This window comes from Peromyscus eremicus, chromosome 14, assembly GCF_949786415.1.
Source record: "Peromyscus eremicus chromosome 14, PerEre_H2_v1, whole genome shotgun sequence".
Taxonomy (NCBI): Eukaryota; Metazoa; Chordata; class Mammalia; order Rodentia; family Cricetidae; genus Peromyscus; species Peromyscus eremicus.
This window is the reverse complement of record NC_081430.1, coordinates 83,907,343-83,929,997: the sequence shown is the minus strand read 5'-3', so window position 1 is coordinate 83,929,997 and position 22,655 is coordinate 83,907,343. Positions and strand designations below refer to the sequence as shown.

Genomic DNA, 22,655 nt, shown 5'->3' with positions numbered 1-22,655 from the left:
TAGGAGGACATCTGGCAGAGCTGAATGAGCTCTCTGGACAGGCAAAAGATGGCTCTTTATACTACTCAGGTAGCTTTCTCACAAGTCCAAACGGTTTCAAAAGTCCAAGGCTTAAAGGAAATGAGTTCGTCTCTTGTGAGCTTGACAGCAACAGCAGGCCTGGTCATTCCACCGTGAGGGACTCGGGAGTACTGCACAGCACAAGTGCCTTTAGAGAGGAACAGCTGCTTCCCCGCTCCAGCGTCCACCTGAGCAACTTCCCTCTGGGAACGCACCCTGAGCGGTTGCATTTTCTCCCTTCACACACTATCACACTTCGAACAACTTCCCTGTTAACAAGCTAGAGGAAGCCATTGTTTACAAGGTGAATCTGGACCAAATCTGCAAATGCTCATCCTAACAAGGCCCAAAGTCACACAATGATAAGTACTGAACCCCTCTGAAGGAGATCAAGATTTAAGAGTTGGGCCCTCCAATGGAGGCTCACAATATCTAAACACACTCAGGGCAAGCCCCATGCCCAGCACATGGCCAATAAAAAAAAAACTCAATGGCATTTTTGGCAATTTATTTTTGGTCTCTTATTACTTCGTTTGGACATTTTTTTGCCTTAAACGTCTTTCGCTGGGACTAAAGGCATGTGCCACCACTGCCCAGCTTTGTTGGTGTGCATGTTTCTGGTGCTTTTTCTTTGTTATTGGTGTTGTTTTTAATACTGGTCTGATTTTTTTTTATTTGCTGTTTGTTTTCTGAAGAGAGAGAAAGAAGTGATGGAGCTGGATAGGTAGGGAGGTGGAGAGGACCTAGTAGGAGATAGCTGAGGGGAAATGGTGATCAGTATACATTGTACAAAAAAAAATTTATTTTCAATAAAAAAAATTAGTGCTATTCAAGAGAAAGAGAAAGGGGGTGGGGAGAGACTGTGTGTGTAAGGAAGCACAATGGGCCTCAAAATGGCTCATTCAGAAAATTAGTGGTATTCAAGAGAGAGAGAAAGAGGCAGGGAGGGAAGAGTGTGTGTGTAAGGAAGTACCCAGGCCTCAAGATGGCTCATTCAGAAAAGGCACTTGTCCACCAAGCCTGAAGATCTGAGTTAGATCTCTGGAACCCACACAAAAGAAGAGAAGCAATTCCCACAAGTTGTCCTCTGACTTCCGTATGTGCACTGTGATGCATGCACAGACAGACAGACAGACAAATGTAATTAAAAAATAATAAGACTTAAGAACGCCCACACAACAGAATTTCACAGCCTTGACCTTTATGCCAAGAAAAGATAGGGATCTTACTTTCTTAGATAGTCAATCTATAAACAAATATGGGTTATCTCTATTTTGAAAACAAAGTCTTAAAAGCTACACTTTCTCTTTTCTAACATTTCCCACTTGGAATCAATACTTGGAATGTTTCTCCCTTGGAATCATTATTTCTCTGAAATGGGAGTGTGACTGAAGAAAAGGCTTCAGTAGTTAGTAAGCACACACAAAAGGCTTCCAATGACAGCTGGGTAATTTCCCACTTCACGATGGTGTAAAACTAATCTGCATTCTGAAGAAATTGCACTTTGAATCCTGAATGTTGGTTTTTTCCCACACCAGTAATATGCACTGGTACTATCTAGTAATCCTGGGCAGTCCCGCAAGCTGTAGCCTGTCACCCAGACCATCAGGAGGGTAACATCTGATACCAACGGTAACCCATATTGCTAAGATAATGTATCTGGTAGGTCAGGTGTGTTAACTGCATTTTCAGGGGCTGAGGGGATTAAAGACTCGGCAATTAAGAGCATTGGCTGCTCTTTCAGATAACCTGGGTTCAAGTCTCAGCACCCACATGGCAGCTCACAACTACCTGCAACCCCAGAATCTTTTCTTCTGGCCTCTTCCAGCACTGCACATATGTAGTGCACTTACACATAAAATAAAAATAATAAAATCTTTTTTAAATGCATTTCCAATTGATGCTATTTTCAACTTGAGGGACTAGAGTTAGACAGCTACCCTTGATAGGTAGACAGACAGGAAGACAGGCCATGACTAGGAAACAAAGATAGCAAACTTCCAGCTTCTTCCTGATATTTCCGACCAGACACAAAGGCCTTAACGCCCCTCCATCACTAGAGCCCAGCAGGCTGTGGACCAGTTTGATAAGTTTAAGGTCCTACAAGTTCAAGGCAAGATCAGGAAAGGTTTACCCCAAAATTATGGGCCTATCAGCCTTCCCCTCTTTGTTCAAACTGACCAACCCTAAACTCAGGGATGAAGACCCTGAAAGACCCTTAAAGCCCCCAGCCTTGCCGGTCCCCCTTGTGCTCTGCAGTCTTTCTCTGCATGTGCCTTGCTGTGTGGGTACCCTCGCCCCTAATAAAAGCCTTTCTTTGCAGGCTGACTCTGTGGGCTGTCTGAGATTTCCGGAGTGCTGCTGCTACTGGTTGTACTGGATATTTGAGGTGGTTGTTTTTTTCCCCCTGCCTTTTAATTCTTTAACTGATGGGGGAGGGGGCCACATGACTATCAAGACCCCTAGATGGTAACAAACTGATTATGGCTATGTTGGAACATAACTCATAAATGGTAAGTCAAGAAGCGTCTGTGGTGGGTACTTCTAAACATTACTGGAAAGTGCACCTAAGTTGTTTGTTTCAAAAGCTTTCCAATATGGAAGAAGCAAGCACAAAATCAATGAGCTCTCACATACTCTCCTCCCCTGTACAAAGTGTGTGGCCTAAGAACCTGACAGCATATATTCTTACAGTCGCAGTCATGGAGCCTAGATGTAAAAGAGTTAAGTACTCAATTTGGTAGATACATTTGTCTACATTCAGAAGAAATGCACAAAGAAAGGGGATTGTTAATAGTGACACTGGAGTTATCTTTAGCAGATCTAGCTGTCCTGAGCAGAGAGGCCTGGGCAATGAGACTTCACCTTAGGCACCCTTGCCAGAAGCCACTGGGTTTCATCCTGGCCTGACCTAGAAAAATCTTACGGAAGAGAACAAGAGGCCCCAGCGTGCTCTGATCTACTGTCCACCAGCTGCAGCAGGGGAGCTGCCAAAAGCTGCAGTGACTGGGAGGGAGCGTCTGCGAGGGGATTACCAGCCTGATCCTGTCCTCGGAGCCAGAGATGACTCAAACTTCACAAACAGCAAGGGCCTGCAGGCAGAGTGACAGTGAGGCTGGGAAGGGCTTCTCCCCGGGGCTGCTGTCTCTTCCCCCCCAACTGGCTGCTGGGGCAGATTCTGGACAGTGTGCAGCCTGTGAGGTAATCTGAATTCCTTGGCAATCAGTAAGTACCTGAATTCTTTCAAAACCACAGGAATTCAGCACAGAAAAGGTAAATATCCCCCCCGGAGCCAGTGTTAATTAGCAAGCAAGGCTACTGAAGGAGGGCCTGGAGGTGGGGGAGGAAAAAAAGGCATTACAAAATGATGTGGGGTCCTCTCTGCATCTCCACTGAGCCATACGGCTAGAAGGCGTGATGGCAGGGCTGCCTAAGGGCAGCACGGGAAGAGGCCTTCCAGTCTCCTCCCACTTCCAGGACCCGGGCAGGCGGGCGGGCGAGACCCTCAGAGCTCCCCACGGACATTCATGAGCTGCTGCTACCTCTCTTTAAGTCATTGACAACACACATGGTTTTCAAGTCAATGTCGTTTTAATTAAAAAAAAATTCCTGTTTCAATGCAAATTTGGCTGTTAGCTTTGTCTCAAAAAGGGCTGTCTCAAGTCATTTATATCCCAGATTGGATCCTTCTAGAGTTTTAAAATCCAGAACAAAGCCTTTTTGGATTCTACTTCTGACATAAAAATGTATCTCCACCATTTTGGTGAGAACACCACCCCTCTCTCTAGAAACTCGATGTCTCCTTGTTTCTAGCTCAAAACGGCAACTTACATAGAAATTCTACAGCAGAAGCCTGCATGGGGTCTCTACAGCGGCAACCACAGCAGAAGTACCACTACCGGGATCATGAGGCAACTGATTCAAGTGCCAGGTGGCCGCTTCGCTCTCATAGCTCCTCAACATTCTACCGACATCTAGAACCAGCAAGAAGGAACTGGAAAGATGGCCCGGTGGTTAACAGCACTTGTCCCTTTTGCAAAAGGTCTGGGTTCAGTTCCCAGCACCCACATGACAGCTCAAACCATCTCTAAGTTCAAGAGAATCCAATATCCTCCTCTACCTCTGCATGCACTGAACTTACATATACACAGGCAAAGACTCCTACACATAAAATGAACAGTGAGAGGTCTGCTTTGTGTGACTAAAACAAAGACAAATGAAAACATTAACCTATAATGAAACGAAGGCCTTTTCCTTTACAAGGTTTAAAAGGGAAAGGAATTTACACAAAATAACCTATTTCACAATGCAGTGACCTTTATAAAGTCGGTCTCCTAGCATTAATTTGAAGCTCCCAACAAAAATGACAGGGTATAAAAGCCTAAAGAAGGAAACTAATTATTTTTGCCTCCAGGTCTGTCTCTTTAGGAAAGATTATGGTTTTCCTTCGTGTCTCAAAGTCAAGCAACCTGATGATCTCATCCCAAACTGATTACCTTTAGTTATGTCTACACAAAGCACACGTGACCCCAGATGAGCAGCAGGAGCTGCAGGTGCGGAGGAGCTGCAGACAGATGCGGACTGTAATGACACAGCTGAGCGCACTCTGAGACAGACAGAAGGGCGAGGGAATGCCAAGACAAACAGTGACTGAGCAGACGCACTGAAGAACCCGCACAGAACAGTGTGACTTGTATGTCTGCGCAAACAGCTCAAGATAATGCATGAATACGCCTATGATAAGGATTTCATATCCACCCAGGTTTCAAGTAAACCCACCAAAGACCTGAAAAGTTTTCTTTCCCTTTTTTTTTTTGGCTTGATGGTATGAGTATTTAAAAAGCTATTTTGCTAACAGTGAGGAAAAGCATCCATTGGCCATATAAATGTGTGTATGTATGCACATGTACATGCCAGTTCCTACTGAAAACAAGGCAACTGTCACTAATTCAGTAGCTCTGACATATAACACAGCAAGTAGCCAGAGTTATTTACACATCTGCAGCAAACTGTAATGAATGCTAGTATTGCTCTCATTTTATGCTCTGAACCATAAAGATGCAAAGACTGTGTAAAATTTTACTCGTAGTGACAGCTACAAATATTGTACGTGAAACATCTTAGGATATGATACAAAATATATTGGTATGACACCCTTGAGAAACAGTGTGCATAAATACCCTCTCTCTTCCAGAAGACCAAGCAGAACCAAGGACATGAGTTGGGGTGAGGAGGCATGGAGGAAGATAATGAAGAGGCTCAGTTACACCACCACACTCCACTGCACCCTGTGCCCCAAAAGAAGCAGGAGTATTTTACCTTCTCTCTGTTCTAGACGATTGGAAACTAGGCTTTGATATTTATATTGGTCTTCTTTCTATGTACACTTCAAAGTACAGGAGCTCACATCCATAAATACTATAGAAAATGTCTTCCTTATGACAACCCAATTAGAGCTAATAGTTCATGTGCAAGGCCTTTATTCAACTGGGAAACATTTTATTTTTCTCCTTCTCAGTTTTCAAGGGACAAGAGGGCAAGACGATGGAGTGTTAGTCGCCTCCAGTGTTCCCAAGGCTCCAACTCATAAATCTTAGTTAAGAATATGACAGAACTTATAAAAGCTGTCATTGCCACCTAGAGGTGAAGGGAAGACATGGCTCAGCCAGCAAGTGGCTTTGGTTAGTCCCCTTACTCCAAAATAAATTGGAAATAGAAAACTCAGTTGTCACAGTACAGTTCAGCCTGTCAAAGGAATAAACAGGTACTGAAGAAGTTCTGGGAGGACAAGGATTCATCTGTTTTCTTCATAAACACAAATAGTTATCCTTATTTTATTCATGTAGTCTCCATTTTCAAAATAAATTTTCTAAAATCAGAAAAATGCACAGACTGACTTCCCAGTTTCTTATGTCTGCTCAGAGATGCAAAGCTCCCTCTAGACTGCTACGTACTATCCCATCAAAGCCATGACACAGGAGAACTGCAGAGCAAAGTAGCTGATTTAAAAAAAAAAGTAAGGGAAAGGAACACATAGCAAAGTTACATAGTTTTTGAAATAGCTTACAGGATATACAGAAACTGTTACCTGTAAGTCTTTGTGGGTATGGGAGACAAAACTCCAAATTATTATAAATTTAGAATTTAATTCTGTTGACAGGCACTACCTTAAAACCTACTAAGCACCCAAGAGAACTGTATTCACAACCACGGCAAAGTATATAACTTGTATATCAAGGGGTGAAAGCCGTGAATATCTCACGATATGAGAAAACATGAATATTCGATGAGCTCCAATCCCCTACCCACTACCCCATTAGGAAAGCTCAGGAAAGTCACCGCCACCCCCTGCTTATGCAAAGCTGTGTCTTCTGCTGCAAACGGGCAGCAGGTATTGCTGTTGGGAGGATTAACATAAGGACCTGCTGTATGACAAGGAAATGAAATGTGGCTTTTATTTTTCCCTTCTAGATCTACTCTGAAAAACATTACAATTTCTCTTAATAGAGCCCTCATAACAACCCTCATTGCATGAAATTATGCTGTGGCCTCTACACCTGAGGAAAGGTGTGTGTTTCCACACACTTTGTGTGGACCTGCAAGTGAAGCTGGAGTACCAAGACTGCTTCCTGACATCTGAAGCCCATCTGGGCACACTCCATCTCCCTGCGTTGAACCTCACAGAAAGCAGCAGCCTGGTCTCAGAAACCTTTGGAACGGACCCACTCTAATATACCCAGCCAATCCTCCACCTGAGAACACCTCTTACCTAGCCAATCCTTCCTCATAGAGATAGATGACAAGGGGATCATAGGAAGTCACGAGCACATAGAGGCGCACATCAAACTTGAAATCTAGGAGGAAAGAAAGTTGGGCGTCACAAGAAAAATGAAGTGCATCTATTTTTTGTTGCGATGAACAGGACAACACAACCAAGAGCTGTGGAAAGATGACAATCCTCTTCACACAAAGCACACACTATACACATCTTGCATTTTGAGACTAAAGAAGAATTGTTCACACCATGCTATGCAGTATAGTTGCTAAATACACACAGTACAATGTCAGAACATGGTCCAAGAATGAATTCATGTGAGGAGATTTCTGAGTGCTTGTGAGAAAATGCCAAGACACCAAGGCAAGGGTCTTGTGACCTCAGTTTCTTCAAAAGCACAAAAATATTCTTAGATTAGGCCTCCCAGGTGTAGCAGAAAGTAGTGAATTTACTTCAGATTATTCACTATAACTGGTTAGTTATTTGTTTATATGGCTCTATGGAAAAACATTTTTTGCCATGTGTGGCTTGTCCACCACAGACACCACATGTGTGTATGAGAGAGTGGGTGTGTGTGTACATGCATGCACGTTCATGTGTGAGCAGCATCTCTCCTGTATCACCTAATTTCAGCTTCAAAAGGATGGTAAAGAACCATCCTCATCTCTGGAACCATGGGTAGCAAAAATGTCAAACTACCTTTAAAAGATTTACTAGAGAGGACTATGAAAATGTTACAAAGTTGAGCAAGATCCAGCCCAATCTAGTCAAGAGTCAATCACAACTCACCATCTATGAGCAGGGGATTGTTAATGTAACGCGAGACCAAGATGTTCTCTTCCAGGGAGATCTGGTTTGGCTGTTGGGTAAACAGAAAGGAATGAAAAGAGAGAAATCCTAAGATGTACAGTGAGGGGGCAAAGTTCTTAACCTTTTAAGAAGTGATACTGTGGAAAACCATAATAGTCAACTGGCCATATGACAAGCCACTGTGGGTACCCAATCACAATGGGGAAAAATAAATTTACATAGCACCTCTCATAACAAATGCAGCTAAACAGCTTTAAAGATTTATATGCGTGGCATAAAATAGTTATTTGCCAAGAAAATAAGAGCTACTTAAAAATAAAAAGCTGCTTCTTTTCAACTATAAAGACAAAAAGAAGTTTTAAAACACTACACTGTTCCCAATGCACCTCTCACTAAGCTGTTCTGGAAAGGCCCAGACGCACAGTGCAGCCCAGGATTCCCAGTACGATGGAGTGGATGCCTGATGCACTTAAGTCACTTGCTAAGCAACTGTGTGTAAAGGCTGAATGAGATCGTTTACAGATCTCGCCAACAGGTAAAATTGTTTATATAAGAAATAGTGGGTACTGCGGCCCATGTGTAAAGCACTGAGTACTCAGCGATGAAGAAAACAGATACAACTGTACCCTCACACAACTTCAGATTCGGCAGCTTCTCTCCCCTAAAGGGTTTACTGTTTAGGGTTAGAACAGCAAGATGTAGACTGTAAAGGGACACAGAGCAGCAGCTCCATAAATATAAGATGTCACGCTGATAAGGGGCCAGTCTGCAGGGCTGTGAAGGAAAGGCCAGCCCTGGCCAGCAGAAGAGCAGACACAAGAGGAATCAGTGAAAGCCGAGGGCATGTGCTGGGGAGAAAAGGAGAAAGGAGGCCACTGTTATCTGCAAAGTCCAGCAGAAAGGAGGGAGGCAGATTCACGGGCCTGAAAGCTCTAACTGGGAAATGGCTGACGGGTGGGGAAGACAGTAGGGAGGGAACCTTTCATCACAGGGATTTGAACTAGCAAGGGGAGTTGAGATTTAATATGGCGGGAAGCAGGAAGTTACTGCAGACTCCACATGGAGGAAGCAGTGAGATGAGTATGTCTCAAACAGAACAACTGCATGCGTTATTAGATTAGGACAGAAAGATCAGCTGCAAGTCAGTCCAGATGGGCAAAGGGGCTTCAAACTATAAATGGCAACAATAGCAATTATGAGATTAACTACAGTAGCTGCTTGGAAATAACTAGCAACATTTGCAGAAATAATTACAACTTAATAGAAGTACTGAGCATTTACCATGTGCCAAGAGCTGTTCTTAACATGTCCAGGAGCGGGTGTACTCTACAGATGAAGGACAACAGTGGGACCTGCTGTCACAGAGCTGTATGCACTGTAGTTGTAAGCACTGGTACAGCACTGGAGCCTGGGCAGTGTCTCGGAAGCTTCACTTTCAAGCTCTGCTCACAGTGCTCCCCAAATCCTGGCACAAAATAACTGTCCCCAAATCCAAAGTCTGTAACAAGGCACTTCCTAGCCCAACTACTACTGCTGTTATCTCAAAGGCAGACTACAGCTTTTACAATTCAACTCTACGTATCAAATGAACACAATGACATCAGTATTCATTCATCCCCAATGAACTCAATCGCCCATCCCACTTCCTGATGCCCTTACACTTCGCGATCAGTCTATCACAAGTACTATCTCCATTTCCAAGTCAGTGAGTGAGTAAGAATGCATGTAATCACTAGAAAAGCAATAAAGCTGCAGGCTGGGTTCCAGACTGAAGTTAATCAATCACAGCCATGCAGCACCTATAGGCTACAACTGAGCCACAACTGGAGGCTACATCTGAGAAATGCCTACGGATTATAGCAGGTACACGACTGGTACCCACCTGTCCTGTCCCAGAGAAGACACTGGTGGTGACAGCTCTCCACACTGTGACATACCTAGTGCCCATGCCTACTTCCTCTCTTCCACCGCACTATGCACAACATCACCTCTTCTGTTGAGACACTTAGTACTTGCTCAGCTCTCTTTCCTCTTATTCCCATCTGCATAAGGAAAATGAAAAGCTCACAGACGAAAGGGCTATTTGAAAATGGTTCCTTTGCCTAGTATTATCCCTTAAAGTCCAAGTAATAAAAGTTTCTGACATCCTTAAGTGTATTTCCTACTCACTAATCCTCACTTAACTAATTTAAAAGTATTTCCATTTCAAGGTAGAATTTCCTCCCAAAGTAAAAAGCAGGCTAATACAGGAATCAGATTTGCTGTGGAAATTGGAAATATATCTATTTTCCTAACTGAATCTTAAAATTCAAGCTTGGGGTACTTGTTAATTTATTGCAGAGTAGAAAAGCATGGTGGTTAAGAAGATGCTCTGGATCCAGCGGGACCTCAGCTACAACCCTGACTCGACCACTTACTAAGAAAAAAGTAACTGTGACATGGGCTTCTTAGAAAGAGTAATCCTATCAGGAGAGTCTATCTGGAAGGCAGATGGAAAGCGCCGGTTAAATGCTCAAGAGATATCAGCTGGTGCTAGGAGCAGTGGCGTACACCTTTAGTCCCAGCCCTCAAAGGGCAGAGGCAGGGGAATCTCTGTGAATTCTAGGCCAGTCTGAGCCTACATAGTGAGTTCCAGGTCAGCCAGGGCTACTAGTGAAATCCTCTCAAAAATATGTCTCAAAAAAGAAATATCAGGCTGGAGAGATGGTTCAGCAGTTAAGAGCACTGGCTGTTCTTCCAGAGGTCCTGAGTTCAATTCCCAGCAACCACATGGTGGCTCACAACCATCTGTAATGAGAATGGTGCCCTCTTCTGGCCTGCAGGCATACACTCAAACAGAACACTGTATACGTAATAATTAAATAAATAAATAAATAAATAAATAAATAAACCTTAAAAAAAAGAAAGAAAAAGAACTATCAGTTGCTGTATTACTGCAAACTCAACAGTATCTGTGTGGTTCTGACTACCAAATTCCACAACTCGACAATAGTCATCTCCACATGCCAGAACATGCCACATGCCAGAGCAATACATCGAAGACACAGAAGAACTAGAAGATATAAAATAATTAGAATTTCTCCAAAGCTTTTAAGGAATGATAATATCTGGCACACAGCCAGCACTTCCTAAATAATTGTCAAACAATAAGAAGCACAGAGAACATAAGATAATACATACAAAGATAAAAAAAAAACAGGGGAAGATGGGATTATCCACACAGGGAGGACAGGGTGAGGAGTATGACCTAAGTCTTTGGGTACTTCGCAATCTCAGGATGTCTATTAATAGAACCACGGATAATGGATGACACAGGATGACTGAATTAGACCTCAGCAGTGAAATTCCTACCTTAATCAGAAAACACCAGGTCTTCCCCCACCTCAATTTCAATATCCTAAGTTGGGGAAGTATGGCATTTGGGCAGGTTACTGAAGAAGCTGGAGTAAACAGCTCTGTTCCTTTGTGCTGCATTTCTAGATAAGAGCACATCATTAAGAGCCGTGTCAGCCAAGCCCCTAAGATGTTTCCCTCGGCAGGAGTTCACAAAGCTCCCTTCGGTGCTGCACAAAAGGCACCCTTTCTCTTTCCTTTTTCCTGCTCTCTTTAGGGTAAAAAGTGGCTTTTGTGGCTGTTTTCCAGTAGGTTATGACAACTACAGGGAGGTTTTACTAAGGTCTTCTCATGCTGGTGGGAAGTGAGGGACGGACCCCACCATCCATCTCTGGTGCCCTGCAGCGCCCTCCCCCACTCCTGAGTTCTGCACGACCCTTTCCCTCAGTGTTCCTTCTCCCTCCCCCTCCGTAGAAAAGCAGGCAGCAGCCTTGGAAAGAGTTACTTCATCCATTGGCTAATAGGTCACATATTCCAGGGAAAGGGTCCAGGTATGGAAAGAAGGGGCGGTGAAGGAGCGAGGAAGATTAACACTGCAGTTTGTAGGTCTGGGTAGGAGGTGATAAAATTCCAGTTTCGGGGTGAAATGGGAATACGCTCCCACTGGATCCGCATGTTACCAGCTCTCCTGTGCACGCTGGCATCTGTCCAGGCTTCTGTCTGGCACCTCCACTAAATACTAAAAGAATCCGTTCGTTCCAAAGCTTCACCAGTGTGTGTGTGGGGGGGGGGGGGCAGGGAGCTGGCAAAGGTCTAGCCAAGCACTTTGATCTGTGCAGGGGGTCTCAAGGGACTGAGCCCGTGGAGAGGTGGGAGGGAGAAAGCGGCTCTTACATAGGCTGCCAACCGCGCATTCCCTAAAGACGCGTCATTCCCTTTATGAGCCTCAGCCTCAGTGAAGGGTTGGAGCAGGAGGTTCCCAGCTCCATTAAGGAAAGTTTAGCTTTTCTATTCTTTATGATGTTAGCTTTAAAAGAACAAATCACTAGGGCAAAAGATCATTCCAAAAGAAAAAAGCCTCAGATGAGCTGGGAATAGATCCTATTCTCTGTGACTCGTGTCTAAGAAAATAAAAAGCAAACTTGAACTGTAGCTGACTCTCAATAGCAATTCCATTTGGCAGCTAAAACCCAAACCCAAACTAGCGCCGTCCTTGCAATTCAAACAACACTGCGCTCCTGGCAAACAGCTGAAGGCAAGACTGCCCGATAGGAGCCTTATGCCAAGGTCACAAGACAAGAGCGAGCCACGGCATCCCACCATGCTTTATGTCACCCAGGACCCAGGGCCGAGGGGCTCCAGGTACCAGGCAGGACCTGTGGCTGGGGCCTAGTGCTGTAGCAGCTGCTCTGCCAGAACTAGAGTCTATCATTTCTCCAGCAAGAACAGTCTGGCCATAACTGTTCACTGGACATGGATCCAGACTGATCCTGAGGACTTTCCAAATGAAAGACTTTACGAAGTTCCTTTCTTGCACACATAGATAATAGCTCAATGTGAAAATAACTGGGAAATTTAAGATGGAGTACTGACCACACACACACACACACACACACACACACACACACACACACACACACGAGACGTATCTACCCCAACCTTTCCTTCCAGAGCTCACTGGAAAGACAGAAAGGATATTTTCAAAGGAATGAAATAATAACAAAGACTAGAAAAAAAGCAAAAGGAGCCTGAATAGATCAAACATCTAAGTAAATCTTCAAAGACAGGGAGCAGATAAGATCAAGGGAAAAACAAAAACAGAGCAGAGCAGTATGAGCCCCAGCCCCAAATACCAGGTAATGAAGATGCCCAGAGGCCCCTGCAAAGGTATAGGCTGGCAGTCAGCATGAACAAGAGTGGGGTGGGCCAAGGAACAAGCATGGGACAGTGAGGCTGGGGGGGGTTCTCCAACACCCCAAGTGGTAGCATGGACATCAGAAGATCAAATCTAAGGTGGTGCTTAAAGGCCTTTTATACAGGTGCAGGTTCTCACGGAGGAGAAAAGGACCTGAAGCCGCTCTATCCCTTTATACAGGTGCAGGTTCTCACGGAGAGAAAAGGACCCAAAGCCGCTCTTATCCCTTTATACAGGTGCAGGTTCTCAGAGGAGAAAAGGGCCTGAAGCCGCTCTATCCCTTTATACAGGTGCAGGTTCTCAGGAGAGAAAAGGACCTGAAGCCACTCTATCCCTTTATACAGGTGCAGGTTCTCACGGAGAGAAAAGGACCTGAAGCCGCTCTATCCCCAACAGGCATTAAAAAGAGAGAGCAAAAGTAACTTTGCCCAAGATGGAACTCACCATAAGCTTCTCCCCACAGGAGAGCCCTCCCTATCTCAGAAGTAGAAGGCACACTCTTCACCCAAACCCACCTATGGAAGCCGATGGTCAGCATGCTTCACCCTTATCAGGAGAGGTATGGGGCGGGCGGGGGTACAACATTACATCATAGGGAAGCTCACAGCCTCCAGTTTCACTTATAAAATGGCTAATATCTAAGGATTCTCAAACTTGAGAAAAATCCTCCATCAGAAGGAAAGACAATCCCAATAAAAAGGCAGGGACAGAAGAGGGTTTCAATAACATTTTAGTGGTATCCTTGCAAATGTGGGTATCTCCTGTACAATGATAAATAGGAGTACAGATGAAAATCAGAAAATAAGCATCCCTGGAAATTCAGTATATAGCCAATGGAGGAGAAGACCCAGGGCTCTTCAAAGAGGGGACAAGAAATGGAGATAGAGGCCTAGGAGACGACTTAGTGGGTAAGGCTTGCTGTACAAGCAAAGGACAGGAGCTCAGATCCTCAGGAGCCGTGGGAACGCCCAGTGAGTGCAGCAGAAGCAGAGACAGAGCCATGAACACTGACAATGAGCCCTGGCAAACGCTGAGCCTGACGGAAAGACCACTTCCGGGAATACAGTGGAAGAGCAATCCAAGATGCCAGGTACCAATCTTGGGCCTCCACACATGCTCCCATGGGAAAAAAACATACAAATATGCACACACCACACAAATATCCACATGAGAAAAAGAAGGAAAATAGAAAAAGAGACAAAGGATACTTTTATCCAAAGTAAATGAAAAATAGATAGCATCCACCAAATGTCCAGAAGGAAAAGAAATAAATAAATCAATCAGTTTGGACTTAAATGCTGGTTAAATTTGAGAATTCTAATCCTACAGTCTATTTCTACTGAGCTTAAGTTTTTAATGAACTTATAAAGGAGGAGAAATCAGTTATTAAAAAGAATTGTAAATGTTATACAACTCATAAAATCTAAAACCAATTAAACTTAAGAGATGGACTACGGAAGGACAGGTAGGAGAGATATGGGTGTAATAAATGTAAAACAGGGGAATTACCAAATATAGTAAGAATCTGAGAAAAGAAGAAATATAAAATCAACTGTGTTATGGGAAGTCCAGCAAGTGAGACTAGAGTTGGCATTTTATTTTACTTACTCTTGTTGGTGGTAGTGTTGTTGTTGTTGTTGTTGTTATTATTATTATTATGGCACTGAGGATTGACCCCAGAGCCTTATTATGATGATGATGATGATGATGATGATGATGGCACTGAGGATTGACCCCAGAGCCTCGTATTATTATTATTATTATTATTATTATTATTATTATTATTATGGCACTGAGGATTGACCCCAGAGCCTCGTGCATGCTAGACAGGGCCTCTTACCACTCAGCCATGCCCCCGTCCTGCATTAATTGTTCAAACAACATTGAATGAGGAATTTGCCAAGGATCAAGCGATTGGCGGCTTCTGAAGGAAAGGAAAATAAAAGAGAAGAGCAGGAGAAGGAAGAGGAGAGAGAGGCAGCAGTGACCTACTGATGGACAGCTCGGGGCTCAGGAGCTGACAGGACAGCAAGCTGAGAGGAGAAGACACCTCTTTTGTGCTACTACAAAAGGCTGCCTGCCTTCCCCCCAAAACACATCTAGCAAGTGGCATTTTGGCCATGGACTAAGTGTGTCCCAGCAAGGAAGGAGGCTCCCAGCAGAGTGAAGAGCAGCCAGTGCACACCCAGCTTCCACTCACTTCTGACCTCAGTGCAGAAGGAAATACCGCTCACCTAAGCGCCAGGCCGGCCCTCTCTGCATACTTACATTGTTGATCAAGTAGACGCCCCGCCCCCTAGAAGAGGCCACTGGTTTTACTATCCAAGGTCCCCGGTCCTTTGAATATGAATCTGCTCAAAATATTGGGAGATAAAAAGGGAAGAGAAAAACAAATAGAAGAAGGCGCATGAGTTTATTATCTTCAACTGCAACAATAGTAATCTCTTAGGTACCCAAAGAACCTTCCAGATCTCCAGCTGGGAGCAACAACTCATCGTCTATGTTTTCAGAGAAGCCTTAAAAAGGGAAATAGGGCAGGAAGAAACAGAAAAAGAGGGGAGGGGAAGAGGATAGCAAATTACTCACATATTCTATCTTCCTCTTTCTTACATAAGGACGGAAACAAGGTCAAATCTGAATGTTAGTCAGTTACCAAAAACGACCTTCGGGAAACTGAAAATCTCATTTTCCTTAACTGAAGGACTGCCAGGAGATAGAGACAACTGAGTTTTTACTTTATCTCCAAATACAGTTACTTCCTGTGAATAAGTCTTCACATCTCGTAAACCAGGCAGAGTGTTAGGGCAAGGAAGCATCATGATTTACAAGTACAAAGGGTCTGCCCAGTCCCCAGCTTCAGTTCTTTGGGCCGTAAGAAGAGACAGCAGAAAGCTGGCACTGAGACTCCCCAGGACTCCTGCATGGTCTGGGGAGAAGCCTAGGTCTTTGCCTTCCACTTGGGGAATGTCCTAGGGTAGGGGTGGTGTACTGCTGAGGGAAACCCCAGGAAAGAGAGAGCTGGTGGCAGTCTCCACTCTACCTCAGTCCTTTTCTCTTCTGATGAACCCCCACACCCACTGTCTGGAAGAAAGGAAAGGGAAAGGAAAGGCTGAAAACTCAGGTACTGGTGTCTTGCTATTTTTCTGCTCTGAAAGACAGTGCAGTGTGTGAAGAAATAAAATCAAGTGAGTGAAAGTGTTTCTGGGCCTCTCAAATGCCCAGCTGTTTTACATCAGAATAACATCATTTTATCCAGAACACAAAAGCATAAACCCAATAAAGTTCCCTCAAGTTTATGGTCTCTGGTTTGAGTTATTAAAAGGCCACGTGCTGCCATCCGAGTGTGTTAATCCCACCTCTGCTCTTCCCATGTGAGACACAAACGTCCCCTAACTCTGAGCAGGGTCCCACCCAGGCAGACCTCGGGACTCCAGCAACCAAGTACCTAGCCCCAGCAACAGCCCCAGGGCACCATATCTTCCCAGACCACTTGCCAGCCTCCTCTTCCCTCTCCCCTCAGCAGGAGCCAAAGCCCTTTTTATGCTCCAAACAGGAACTTGACTTTGTCAGTACCACAACCCACTTGACCTGAAGGGGACTAGGGGAGGGACCTGGGTACCTTTGTCCAACCTTCCCCATCTTGCCTTTTCCCTGGATGGAATTTAACAGAATTCGCAGGCAAAGGAAAAAAGTACCATGCAGAATCTAAAGTATCCAGATATAAATAGGTTTAGAATTGTATCCTCTACCTCTGTTCATAAGTGTGCAGAACATGTACAGGGGCTGGAAACATGGCTCAGCAGCTAGGAGCACTTGCTGCTCCTCCAGAGCATCTGTCTAGTTCCCAGCACCCATGTCAGGTAGCTCACAACCTCTTGGAACTCCAATGCCAGAAACTCTTCTTCTGGTCTCCTCAGATGCCTGCATACACTTGACATTCACACACACACACACACACACACACACACACACACACACACACACACTGAGAATTTAAAAGTAAATCTTTAAAAATCCCACTGTGTGTGTGTGTGTGTGTGTGTGTGTGTGTGTGTGTATAAAGTTATCCCATGCTATGCTATAAAAGCAAGATTAATTAAATCTACTCTATCATATCTACATGAGGGGCTGCAAACTATGAAAATCTGGACCATATGCAATTTTGGTTTTATAGGAAGTGCAAACTCTGTTGTAAGAGTTCAACTCTATTGCTGCAGCTTGAAAACAAATAATCCACAAAGGACAGTGGCCATGTTCCCACAGAACCTCATTTATACACTGAATTTTTCATGCCATTTCCATATGCCACAAAGCTACAGTCATCTGGACATCAACCATTTGAAGATGTAAAAAGCATCCTTAACTCACAGGGATGGCTGCAAACAGGCAGAGGACGGAATAACTCAAAGGCTGCATTTGCAGGCACCTGATCTACACGAGAGAACCTTCAACAAGCGTACACAATGAGAATATCATTAATTGACTGATGTTGAACGATCCACGGAAGGGGAAAAAGCACAAGGCAATAGCTGCTGCATGCTTCCCTCCCTACCCACACACACTCCAGCTGTTGGACGTCTCTAGACATTCGAGAACGTCTCCAGAAAGACATGCACAAACTAGCAGCAAGCGCCGGTGAGCCCCAGGGAGACAGCTGAGAGACCTATGAACAAAAAGAGGCTTCTTGCTCCTGCGGCTGGAGACATGGCTCAGTGCTTAAGAGTACTGATAACTCTTCCAGAGGACCCGGGTTCCATTCGCAGCACCCACACGACAGCTCACAACTGTCTGGGACCTGACACCCTTTCACAAGCACACACACGGGCAAAACACCAATGCACATAAAAATAAATTAAAAAAAAAAAAAAAGAGGCTTCTTCCCTGGTTACTGTTTTATATAGTTTTACACCATGGAAGTATATTACTCTTTTGGGGTTGGGGATTTAGCTCAGTGGTAGAGCGCTTGAGCAAGCGCAAGCCCTGGGTTCGGTCCTCAGCTCAAAAAAAAGAATATATTACTCTTTCGAAAAACACATCAAAATAGTGCTATAGAAGAAAGGTTTATAGTTACATCTGAGAAAAAATTAAATCTAAATAAAATGAGGCCACTAAAGACAAAGTATCTTTGTCTTTAGTTTCTGAGGAAGCAATGAGACACAGCATGTTGTGCTTTGAATACGACATGTCCCACATAAGCTCAAACACTTGGTCCCCGGCCAGTGGCACTGTTTGGAAAAGTTCTGGAAACCTCATGGAGGTAGCGCCTCACTGGAGGAAGTGAGTCACTGGGGGTGGGCCTTGAGACTTTATAGCCCAGTCCCACTTCCTGTTCACTCTTTATTTCCTGAATATAGAGGCAATGTGACCAGTCAGCTTCCTGCTCCTACCACAGCCTCTTCCTCCCTACCAGTTTCTCCCGCGCGGTGAACTGTATCCTCTGGAATGCAAGACAAAACACACCTTTCTCCCTTGAGTTGCTTTTGTAGGGGATTTTGCCACACCAAAAAAAAGAAGAGCTAAGACAAGAAGCTATTAATATAGAAACAAAAAAAATTAAATTTTCTAAGCACCATGCATTCATCATCTGTCAAGCAGTTTCCTAGAGTGGGATATACAGTCGGAAAATAGTCTTCTACCTCACAAAGTGTAGGCTAGCAAACAGACACAGTAAACAAGCTTACAGACACTCAGAGTTAGGAAGTGTTGGGTGCTATAAAATGTCTAAGAAGATGACCAACGCTGCCTGGAGACAATACCCTCCACAGCACCACCAGATGTTGAAAACTCCTTTTCAGAAGAGGGTAAGTCTAGCTACATGCAGCATTTGCTACCAGCATGCTGCTCGATGGATCCTGCTTTGTGAACTTGTTTTCTGGGAAGCTAGCATTCTGGGCTCAGGAGGTAGCTCAGGAGTCGCACACTTCCACAGCATGCACGGAATCTGCGTTCAATCCTCAACACTGCAAGGAAAACAGGTTGTTTTTTCATTAAAAACTTGAATTCCTGGCATGGTCTGTGAGTTCTAGTGTCAGGATTCATCTTCTGTGCTGCGTTTTCACACTGATTTGTGATATTTTAGAACAAAGATCTATTTCTTTTGCACATGTTAAAAAAAAAAAACAAGCAAGAAGCAAGAAAATCAGAGGCAAAAGCAGGGCAGAGGTTGGAGCAGTCTGTTTGGATGGAGACACTAGAGACAACTTCGACAGCCCTTTCCACCACCTTCCAGTTCCAGTGACAGCGTGGTCAGTACAGTGGAAAGGACACTCAGCCAGGAGCAGGGGCAGCTTCAGTTTTTCAGGTATGATGATGCTATTGGACACTGTTCTTTAACTCCATAGTCTTGTCTTCAAAATGACAGCTTTCATCGCATTTACTAAGATCTCTTTTAAAATTATGGTCCTAGAAATGTACATTCTGCATTGAAATCTGAGCGTCTGCACTAAACTGCATGCATGATACCACAACTGTGTTCACACCTCAGAACTATTTCTCAGCCTCCATCATCAGCAGAGATGCCACAGAACCGAGTTCCGGGAGGAAGCTCTGCTTGTCAGCCTCGTCTTCCTGCCTCACCGCGGTCGGCTTGAGGGAAATGGCTGTAGTAGTCTCGGGTCACACACCTTCAGTTCTAATAAACATAACTGGAAATGAGGCTCCGGGAACCTAGAGGATCTGTGCTGTGGCTCCGAGCCCTGCTCACTGATGACTCCCAACAATTCAGGCGACCCTCGGGCTTTCATCTCTCTGGCTACAGTGACTGGCTCCCGGGCTCAATCTTTCCACATATGAACTTAAGACTTGTTCTTATTATGACAAAAAGCTAATCATCTTAAGATCACCTTGGCTCATCTTCCCAGTGTCTCTGAAAAGCCTTACATCCTGCTCAACCCCATCAAAGGCCCTCTCAGGACCTTCCCGCCCATTTAAGAAACACAAACCCACACTTTGCCCTCACTCTTGGCATAAGCCCGGGATACCACTCTCCTTTGGAGGCAGGCTGGGAATTCATCACATGAACCTAGCACGCTGTCTTCTCCATGCCAAGTCTTACCCGGCCAGCACCGGGCCTTCTTCCCTCCCTCCTTTTAGGGAAGACACGCCCAGCTCCTCTCTGAAGTGGACTCCATGACTTGAGCCACACCTCTTCTGAGACCTCCCTCCCATGTTCTTCCACCACCTCTCTTTCCTCCCGGCTCTCTGTGGGTCAGCCTCTCTGTCTTCTTGGATCTCTCGGTCATCACTTTCATCTAGAACCTCCAGAATCGGTATCTTTAGCCAAACTCAGAGCTGCTTTTATAGCTGTCTGCAAAACCTCACTGCATGCTTTCCCCCACGGCATGTCAAATGTACACCATGTCCAAAGTGAACACGCCTCTTTCCTGTAATAGCTCCTCTTGTATGTTCCTGGTTATGTTCTTGCTTAGACTTACAAGTCCTGGTGGGACAGTAGTTGTTCCTACCTGTAATCTCAGCTAAAGCAAGACTGCTAGGGCCCAGGAGTTTGAGGCCAGCCTGGGCAACCCCCCTCACTCCCCCCAAAGCCCCTCCCTGAGGTCTCAGTGGTCCTCAGAGCTTCTCTAACTCACATCTTTGGAGGCCCATTTGGACCTTCCAAACCATGACCACTTGTCTTCTCGCAGCTTCTTTATCCCGTGGTACCCGTTGCTAGCTAGTGTTTTCATCTGTTCTTCTCAAAAATCTCCTGCTGCCCACAGCCAATTAAGCGAACTAACAATGAACAGAATTTCGAAGTTGCCTGTGCTTGAGGGACACCGAGGAAAAAGAAGGGTCTTCGAAAGAGATTCTAGAACAAAAGGGTTGTCTCTTTGAAGAGGAGATGGCTAGTACGAAAAGGCAGCTTTCTGCTCCACCATGGGAACGTGGGAACATGACTGGCCTGACAACACTGGACTTTTCAGTCATGGCGTTAAGTGTCGAACAGAAGCCAGAAACCCTGCACCAGCAGCTCAGAATGCCTGGCATCCTGCAAGAGGATCCCTCTTCGCTGCACATCTTTCCTACCCTGCTCTTCCTGCTGTGAAGAAAAGAAGTTCCTGCTGTGGTCTGCGGCGGAAACAGAAGCGAGTGATTTGCAGTGGTGCTCGGGAACACCACTTGCCGCATGCACTGGGTCTAAATGTGGTGGCGCTGTGTCTCTCAGGGTCAGTTTGGTGCAGCAGAACTTGGGAGGGTTGGAATGACCGGCTGAAGACACAGTTCCACTGCAACACGGCAGGCAGGCAGGAGCTGGCAGTGGAGCCCACCCTGTGCCATCCTCTCTCAAGAGCCCAACCCTCCTTCTGCTGCTGCCCCCAGGGCGGGAGGACCGCAGCGGAGGAGGAAGAAGTGACAAAAGACTAAGAAATTCAAATCCGACTCCTTCAAACTTCAAGAGGAGTTCCCTCTAGGATGAGTATTAGGAGCCCTTCATGTCGTTCACCATTAGCCTATGATCATGGTTGCCATTCACATGTGCCTACCTGCCCTGTGCTCTGGACTCTCCTTACATCACACCTACTGGAGTCAGGGTCTGGTGTGAGGGGGAGAGCTGTAAACAACCCAGCTGCTCACCAGGCCCGGGAAGGTAAGTTCAGTGAGGCCAAAGCAACCAGAATCCATTACAGACTGGGTCAGGCCGCATGTTCCTTCAGTTTACCAGCACTTCAGCTGACAGTCAGATCCCCGTTGGACAGATGCCCTATGCATAGTTTTTATTAGTATGAACTCAAAAGAGAAAAGCGTGACTGATACCACCAAACGCTTAACAACTAAAGCCATGATGCTGGCCCTGGTGGCAACCTCCGGTCTCAGGACTCGGGAGGCAGAAGCAGGTGGAACTCTGTAGTTCGAGGCCAGCCTGGTCTACATACATAGCAACTTCTAGGCCAGCTGGAGACACACAGTGACCCCGTCTTGAAAGGCCAACGAGCAAGTACAAATTTTAAAGACATGACACTTGTTCTCCAAAGGACGTAAGTCCAAACGTCAACGGAGCAAGACGTTGGAGTGGGAAGTGGAGAAGAGACACCACAAAGAAAACATATAGTTTTCAGGGACAAGATGCCTCAATACATACTGACTCTCATCAGTGAAGAGACAAATGGGCAAAAATAACCAAGACAGGATGTGCCTGGATGACACCAATGTGTCCTTACATAAATTATTACTGTCACCCTACCGCAAATTAAACATAGAAGAGCACCATCCAAATATAAATAATTTCAATTTTATGTTTATAACTGCTCTTCCCAATTAAGCACAAATTGTTCAAAGGTTTGGAAAGCCCCAGCTAGCTGTAAGATCAGCAATGTCAAGTCCAGATGCTAGGGCCCCCTCAGTGAGCACTTACTACAGAACTCCGCGTACTCAGCTGGCAGGAGGAAGGTCTGAGGGAGGATGTGGAAAGCCTTGAATCCATGCGTGTGTTGCATTCGAATGATGTTTTTGTACAGTCGGTCCTTCCGGGTTAGTTCATAAGACCTGCAATGCAAGAAATTTTTTTCCATTTCAGTGAATTATACCTACAAAGGTTTCCTCAGTTACCACACTGTGAAGAGCTCCTAGCACTGAGTTCTGAAGCAGTTACTGAAGACAGTAGATTATCCCAAATCTATCATGCTGCCACTCCAAAAGCCTTATTAAACATTTTCCTCAAATAGACATTTTTGATCAGATTTATTCACATGTAGAATAAAATCCCCCATTTTCCATGTGTAATTCTGATGTGTTGATTAGGTAGTGTCCACCAGAATCAAAATC

The 22,655-nt window shown here is 44.9% G+C and overlaps 1 protein-coding gene across 1 annotated transcript in view; it reads right to left on the bottom strand.

The window, feature by feature from the left end:
• Positions 1–4,568: 4,568 nt before the first annotated feature.
• Positions 4,569–22,655, bottom strand: part of LOC131924008 (tubulin polyglutamylase TTLL5-like) — a 46,605-nt gene continuing 28,518 nt past the window's right edge. Inside the window, exons 6-10 of the mRNA XM_059279195.1 lie at positions 22,246–22,376; positions 15,162–15,244; positions 7,625–7,694; positions 6,830–6,914; positions 4,569–4,641 (exon numbers count right to left, since the gene is read on the bottom strand). Coding sequence (XP_059135178.1) covers positions 4,569–4,641; positions 6,830–6,914; positions 7,625–7,694; positions 15,162–15,244; positions 22,246–22,376 — 442 coding nt within the window. The remainder of the gene's footprint in view (positions 4,642–6,829; positions 6,915–7,624; positions 7,695–15,161; positions 15,245–22,245; positions 22,377–22,655) is intronic.